This window comes from Aedes aegypti, unplaced genomic scaffold (assembly GCF_002204515.2).
Source record: "Aedes aegypti strain LVP_AGWG unplaced genomic scaffold, AaegL5.0 Primary Assembly AGWG_AaegL5_hic_scaff_939_PBJ_arrow, whole genome shotgun sequence".
NCBI lineage: Eukaryota > Metazoa > Arthropoda > Insecta > Diptera > Culicidae > Aedes > Aedes aegypti.
Window position 1 is genome coordinate 15498 of NW_018736644.1, and position 8582 is coordinate 24079.

At 39.8% G+C, this 8582-nt stretch overlaps 1 protein-coding gene across 1 annotated transcript; it reads right to left on the reverse strand.

Annotated features, from left to right (window-relative positions):
• Positions 1-5485: 5485 nt before the first annotated feature.
• LOC110681455 (venom allergen 5-like) lies at positions 5486-6646 on the reverse strand. The gene is made up of 5 exons (XM_021857216.1): positions 6460-6646; positions 6241-6390; positions 6099-6180; positions 5879-6038; positions 5486-5800 (listed from the first exon to the last, which is right to left on the reverse strand). The coding sequence occupies exons 1-5, from the start codon at positions 6613-6615 to the stop codon at positions 5563-5565; spliced, it is 786 nt and encodes a 261-aa protein (XP_021712908.1). The 5' UTR covers positions 6616-6646; the 3' UTR covers positions 5486-5562.
• Positions 6647-8582: the final 1936 nt, after the last annotated feature.

The following is an 8582-nucleotide window of genomic DNA, read 5'->3' on the forward strand; positions in this document are numbered from 1 at the left end:
AAGGCTTTAAAATCGGTTATCCACCTGGCACAAGCAGCTGTTTTCTCAAATGAAATCCATCAACTAACCCTCAGCAAAATGAACGCAAATCAGAATATCGCCATCGATTCAAAGTCGCCTCTTAAAAACCTCAATGTTTTCCTCGACGATAATGGATTAATTCGTCTGAACAGCCGGTTAAGCAATTTGGAAGGCCCATATGACACGAAATTTCCTCTTGTTATTCCAGCGAAGCATCGTTTGAGTTGGTTGATTGCTCGGTCTTTGCATCTACGTACTGCACACGCTGGTCCATCTCTATTGCTCTCGACGATGCGACAACGTTATTGGCCAATACAAGGAAGGCAACTGGTTCGTCGAATTGTTCGCAACTGTGTGACCTGTTTTCGCTGTTCGCCTGCAAGCACAAACCAACAAATGGCACCACTGCCATCAGTACGAATAACACCTGCTCGTGTGTTCTCCAAATCGGGGTTGGATTACTGTGGACCATTCAACGTCCGTCCGCTGTATGGGAGGGGGGCTAGCGTCAAAATGTACATTGCCGTATTCGTGTGCCTGTCGGTGAAGGCCGTTCACGTCGAAATCGTCTCCGACTTGTCGTCCGGTGCGTGTATCAACGCCGTAAAACGGTTCGTTGCTCGACGCGGTCGGTTAATCGAGCTCCGGTGCGATAACGCTACAGCTTTCGTCGGAGCTGATCGTGAGATGCGTGAACTTCGTCGTCGGTATATGCAGCAGTTTCAGACAGATGAATGGGATAGCTACTGTCTCGACTCAGGGATCTCGTTCAAGTTCATCCCGGCCCGATCTCCGCACTTCGGGGGGTTGTGGGAGGCCGGAGTGAAATCGTTTAAACGCCACTTTCGACGAATCTTCGGTAACTCATCGTATACGATTGACGAACTAACAACAGCAGCTACACACATTGAAAGCATCCTGAACTCTCGGCCTCTCACCCCTCTCACGGATCATCCTGGCGAGCTCTCCGTTCTGACACCTGGGCATTTTATTATCGGGGAGCCAATGTTTTCGTTACCTGAGCCCGATGTAACAAACGTTACTGTATCCAGATTGTCTCGTTTTCAGGAAATGCGTCGTGCGGTCCAAAATTTTTGGAAATGTTGGTCACGAGATTATTTGACTCTTCTGCATCAACGCTCGAAGTGGAGGAAGGCGACCAAGAACATCGACCCTGGAACCATCGTCTTGGTCAAACAAGACAACTATCCACCATTCACATGGCCCCTGCGACGAATCATGGAGACCTTTGTCGGACCGGATGGATTAGTACGTGTAGTCCTCGTACGTACTGGTCGTGGTCTCTACAAGCGAGCAATTACTGAGGTCAGTCCATTACCAATCGAGGAGGAAGATGTCGGCGGTCACATGCAAGCCGCTGATCGAGATCACCAAGGAAGGTTGAACCATGCCGGTTCAACGGGGCCCGGGATGTTATGAGTACTTAAAGAATTACAAATATCAAATGACAAGTTTCAACTATCATTTTAAATTGCATTGAATATAATTTCGAACATTCACTCAAATAAATTTCCGTAACGCTAGATATGAGTTCCAGAGAGTTGCGTTTCATGATTTCCTCTCAATTGCCAAGACTACCACATCCATACTCAGTATATGAATTGAGCAAATTGTAAAACACTACTTCAGTATGAATATAGCAGTTAAACCGATCACACGCATCGCATGTCTTCTCTATCCGAAGTGGTTTACCAGTCCGCCGCGAATCAACCCAGTCGACCAAGTCCGCAAGTCATCGGTCGTGACATCGTTTAAAGTTCTGGTGCGCCGTCGTAAGTATAGTTCGCGAGTTTTGCGTGAACAAGGTATATGCACAGGAGCTTTTCTGACAATTCTATCCAGAGATTCTTACAGAAATATTTCCAAGAATTCCTGAAAAATCCATCCAGGAGGTTTTTAAGAAATTACCGTTTTGCATCGAATTTCCGGATGCTTCGAGAGCCGGACACTCAGTACAATTTTAGCTATTTTACATGCATATGTACTGTAATTTTAAGTGATTATATATGAATCCTTAAGTTATGTGCCACATGATACTATAATTTTCATCAAAGTAACCTGGGAAAATATTTAATAAAAATTAAAACCAAAGTCGCGTCATATTGAACGCTAGTTTTCGCGCTAGAACCAATCTCAACGTTCCAAAGTATTGAAACATATTGAAGTAATATTGTGCATAATATAGTAAAATAATTGTTTCCTGTGAGGTTTACCAATGGTGAAAAGTGCTAAAAATTTCTTTAATGTTCAGTATTCGTCAAAAAAAAAACTGGTGTCCGGGTTTTGAAGCATGAAATTTTTCCGCTTTGAAAACTTGACATGTCATGCATCAAACATTGAATTCATGAAATGCAGTAGTGATTTTTAAGAGAAAATAAAGTATTATATATTACAACAACAATAAAAGTATTTATTGCTGATTTTTTACGGCAAAAAAACTTAACAACTTAATTGTGAGTAAGTAAGTGTTTAGTCCTGCGTCACATTTGCTGATGGTGATGCAAGTATTTTACCATCTCTTATCAATATCGAGAGCAAATTAATCCATGCAGTGCTGAAACGGATAAGGACCTTTGTGATTTTAGTAGAACGTGTTAGAATAATTTCTGACATTAATATTCATGAAATTCGTAAAGTTTGTGATAATTTAGGATTGTCTGGATTTCGAAGCAAAATTGGCCGGGATTCGAAGCATGGCTCATTCAGCGTCCGGATTTTAAAGCAAGACATGCCACATATTGAATGTGTTTTCAGTGATTTATTCCACTTCAAATGCATTTTTGCTCTCAAAGGCACTCATTTACACACTTCAAAAACTTTTTTTTAATTTTCTTACACGAAATTCATTGACAAATGTTAGATTGAAGCTATCTACGACTTCGGAATACTTTTCGTGTTGACCAGGAGTTTTGACAATTTCCTGAACAAACGGGGGGTGTCCTTAAGATGGTACAGCTCATACAAAATTTAAAAAGTATTCATACAAAATGTTACGATGGGGTGGATGGGTGTCAAAAATGGCCATTTTTGACGTTATGAAATTTGTGAATAAACCCTGAAATGATTTTGAAGTGTAGAACAAGCAAACAATGATTCGACACCGCCGTCAGTCACATTCGTTCTCGATTATGTTTTCAATGATATGCACCAAACGAAGCACATTGTGCTTTACTCCAAGCGTTTTTAAGAGTAGAGCTGGAGCTATCTTTTGTCTCTCACAGTTGCGGCAATACTCGCACCTTCTTTTGTGTCACTCAACAAAAACAGGAGACGCACGCAAAAGTCGGGTGCAGCACATGCATATTTTGCACCGCTCCGAGTTTTCTGCCATTCTCTGGGTTGGGTAAAAGGGGTTCTGTGCCCCTTAAGGTAGGCAAATTTCAAGTCACAGTTAGTTTTCAGAATCGACTATAATATGACCACTATATTAAAGATTTTTTGGCAAAAGCATCAGTGTGAACCTTTTAAGAAACGATTTAATTGGATGATCATGTTTCCTGCATTTGATCGATCCTACAAATGACCCTTTTGCAGGTCACCGGGTCGCCTCAAATTTATTACCTATCATCTATCCTAGCTATCTAAACATCTCAGGCATTGCAGAATTCGTTCCCTTTTGATATCGAAGCTTGATCAAACCAAATGAAGAAAAACATCCCTTCTGTATCGATTTATGATTGGCAATACTTCGAAAGTTGTAACAAGCATGATAAATAACAGTAGCGAACGAGACACTCAAAGAGATGGTTATGATAATATCCCAGTTTCTCGCTTGTGTACCATTTATTTTACTGGCATGATAAACAATCCTCGAATATTCGATAGCTACACTGTCCCCCATGTTTGGAGATTGTTTAGTTGGGCTTTATCAAGCACTGTTATCCAGAGTTGCACAATATCAGACATATCAGATGTGTATGTACTAAAACTATCAATATCAGTTGCGAACTATCAATAACACTTTGATCTGACAACCAACAGCAGTGATGTGACATCGCACTCTACATCATAATCACTGCAGAATAAGTGATCACGTGGTAATTATCCCCGCTAGGGAAGGTGTACCGGTATTCGCCATGTACAAGTTATTCGCCACCCCAGATTATATACCGTTTTACGACATATATGGTTACCAATTGTTTAGTGGTCGCTAAATTGCTTTAAGTTGGTACGGAAACATTCTTGGAAACCGCAAAATTTTCTCAGAAAATAATAGAATCATTTTCCTTAAAATTTTGCCCCTTTGCACCTATTTTTCGCCATGATGTTCCTGATTCGCCACCCTCCATAAGAAATCAACGTAAGTGGCGAATTCAGGAACCGAAATTAAAATCGTGGCGAATACTGGTGCAAGTGGTCCAGTATTCGCCACAACCATATTTAATACAAAAACAAAGTTTCCTATTAGTTTTTATATTTCCCCTGCTGAGCATGGATTTAAAGCTTTCGTTTGATGTATTGACAGTAACCAAAGGTCGTTTGATTTATGTATAAACAATATTTTCCTTAGGGTGGCCAAAACTGGTACGCCTACCCTATTAATGTTTTTCAATGACCAACACACAGTTTCAATCCATCTGCAGGACTTCAAGAATATTGTAAACTTAATCCATCAGTGATATCCATAGTCTATCGCCATCAATGCGCTGGTGATGGAGTAGACACCATGATGTTGATGTGATATGGGATTAGCTGAACTGTATCGCAGTCGGCCTGTACAAATCAGCAAATTTCAAGCGTTGATATTGACATCAAACAACTCTGCTGTTATCTGCAAAACTGATCACTGTAGACACATGGAGTATTATCGTACCGATCTGATCAGAGCTGTAGCAGTAGACGATCAACAGGCATTCATGATATGCTGCGGATCATGATTGTTACAGTTCGATAATTGAGAGATACTCTATTTTTTTTTTTCAAAATTCAATTACAGGCCAAGCTTTTAGGAACGCATTTTTGTGAACTACATTTTACATATGTTTTTTCTCTGATGTTCGAGAGTTGAAGCGGTTTAGTACCCAACAAAACTATAACCGATTCTTCAGGGCACTAAGTCCGAGTGGTCACATTAGGTACATTACAAATAGTCTAAAACTCTTTATAATGTTGAATATCAAATCTGACTATCAGATCTTATTGGTTTATGCAAATTTGAATGATTGTCATTGCAACTATACAATGATAACTTGGCTTGTCCAAAAAATAGTCCTATTTTACCTGACCTGACTCAGTTACCCATCGGAATAACTACGTCCACAGGAATATTACTGAGTTTCATTAACCATTAGATCATAATGGCGTAATTTGAGTTTGGCCCTTCTGAACGTTGATGGGTAAAACCCGTTTTTGTCAAGGTTAACATGAATTTGTAGGTCAACTCTTTAACTTGTATGTTCAGTTACAGTTTTAGTTTTCAAATAAAAATAAAACTCTTCAGAACTTCCAACAATCTACCGGTTTTTGTTTATTTCATTTCATTTTAATCAGTGAGCTGGCCATCAAACAATTTAACGTGTCTCAATTTCTATTATCGCATAACGCTGTGTAGACGGTATGGCACCGTCCAACTTTGGGGCACGCGCTGCAAGGTTTTCCATCGACGTAAATTGACTTGTTAAGGATATTCGTAGTGGCGTAGTTACAAGCCATGAGAAATTCTTTTCCCTTATAACCTTTCCGTGTCTTCGTGTACGATGACATAGCACATCCGATGTGACTGGAGGCATCCCGAACCATCGCTGTGAAATGACCGATTCTAAAGGCATTGACAGACAAACCAAAAACCATGCATAAAGGTTATTTCAGTATTACTGTCAGAATTGAAAATACATACGGTTTCTTCGTACGACCAAACTTTCTTATATGATCCATCTTAGCGTCCTTATGTTCCATAAACCATTTCATTATATTGTGTCGGATATTTTCATTGTGTTTTTTCAAAGACCCACTTGTCCAAGAAAAAGCCAAATTCTGTCCAGCATACTTGAATTGGGCTAAAATGGCGACAGTGTGCATAGTTTCATTTAGTATTGTAATTTATTTAAAAAAAATACCTGTACTACGACAAGCATCGTGTTCCATTTGGCACTGTTTGACATTCAATTCAGCCAAGTATGCTAACTCATTATCCCAAATCTAGGACATTAAAATTCATTAGTTTGGTTGATAAATTGATTACAGCAAATAATAAATTACCATCAATGACATATTTGAAGCCGGCTCAAATTTGCTTAAATTTCCACTTGCTACTAAGTTTCGTAGTCGATTATGCATCATTAGTATGAGATTTTTCCTTTTCGTTGACATGGGAATTATCTTTGGTTCAATGCACGTAGAAGCAAAACCCTGTCCAAAAAATAAAGTTTTAATCATGTGCTAAATATAGGTATTACCGATAGAAGCTTCCAAACTTACTCGATGTGCGTTACATCCAATATGTTTCTTGCCACTGGAACACAAATCTTTCGCGCAATAATTTGACGTTCCGTAAGCTCCAATTTGCTTTAAATGTGTAACAAAAATGAAGAATGTTGCAAGCTGCAGCCAAATACAATGCGAAACGAACTCCATTTCTCTTATTACTGTTGTGGTCTATTCTTGAATGGACTGATTAAATAGACGATCACCTATTGATTTAATTTATTTATTGTCATTATTTTCTATCACAATTCTTCTCAGATGTTGTGTGCCTATTATGACAGTTATTAATGAGTTTTTATTCACTTGCAGTTGTTCGGAAAACACTTTACATGCAGACAATAGATACGAATCATATTTGAGGATGAGCAAACTGTAAAAGGCTTACCAACGATGCGTGCTTGTAATTACACTCAACCAGCGGTTGTAAGATTTTTCTTTAATTCTATACGTTTTGATTCGAATCCCGGACAGCTTAAAATTCCGGACACTTCACTTTGTATGGAAAAGATTTCACACGAAATGTTACAAAATGTGCCGTCAAAAAGTTCCTAATTTGAAAGATGATTTTTATAAACATTTTACATAGCAATCCATGAAAATTTACAATGTTCAACCAGTTTTGACGTTTTTCTAACGGCTTAGCATGTTTAATTAATAATTCGACTATTCTAATTGTGTTTTTCAAGAGCTGTCCGGAATTCAAATCAAAGTGTCCGTAATATGAAGCCAAAGTGTGGTTGTGTCCGGAATAAACATCATGAAGAGGCTGAACATTTTTATTTATTAAAATCAATTAAAGATGTGGAATCCGAATCTTCACCCATCATTCGAAATTGAAGTGTTTGCAAGGCCTGATTATGCTAAAGTTTTGTACAGAACGATTCAATTTATATGTGTTTTAATTAGTTGTACTTCATTGAAGCCTTAAGTGTCCGTAATATGAATCAAAACGGTACATGAAAATCTAACAGAATGTATGCTAGGTTCTAATGATATTATTCGAATTTTGTATCAAGTCTTAATTCGGGTTACTTCTCTGAGGTACCCCTTTGGTTGAAGCATTGAACATCTTCCTTGATGATGAGCTCGATGGGCGTCAATCCGGCTATGGCACACACGGCCTCTTTAGAAATCGTTCGGTATGCACTTGGTACTATTAAGCACATGATCTTAAACTTGCTTTCCAACCGCTTTAGGTTTCTGCTCGTTCTAAGCGCTTTTGACCAGATTGATCCTCCATACCTCGCCTGTCAGGAGCATGCGTATGTTGGCAATTACAACAGAGCTGTTAGACGTCATCCTCGAAAGCGCCGCTATAGCCGTAGATGTCCTTTTACAGGCATATCCAACGTGGCTAGCGAAGCTGAGCATGCCATCGATCGATACTTCAAAATGCCTAAGGGATCGCTTGGACTCTGTGGTAATATCACTAACCGCCCGTTCCTCGGATTTGCGGTTGTTGACAACCACCACCTCAGTCTTGTGATTGGCCAGTCTTAGTTTCCTAGACTTCATCAAATCCTCAACTATGGAGATAGAGTGCGCTGCTGTCAACTCTACTTCCTCCATAGACCTCATCGGGTGATTTCATCGGTGAAGCCAACAATCTTAACACCCGTTGAAAAGGGGCAGCCTAACATAACCCTGGATTGAACCTTGAGGTACTCCCGCGGTTATTCGAACCTGCCCCTCCTCTGTGTCATGCAGTAGAATCCTATCATCACAACACCTTTCTAGAAGCTTACACAACTGCACCGGTACCTTGAGGTGATGAAGTGCGTGGGCTATCGCTTCCCAGTGCTGTTGAACGCATTCTTCACATTCAGAGTGACAACCGCGCAGTAACGTATGCCACTCCTTTCATGCTCGATTACCACCTCAGCTGTCTGAATGACCGACTGAATAGCGTCCAGAGTAGATTTATCTTTCCTGAATTGTTGTTGAACAGGCCGTTCGCACCTTCCGTATACGGTACTGTTTTGTTGAGAATGAACCTAGTAGACAGATAGGTCTATATGCTGAAGGGTCACCCGGTGGTTTCCACACCTTTGGTAGTAGCACCGATTTCTGTCGCTATCATACATCCGGGAAGATTTCATATCTATGCAGCGTTGCAT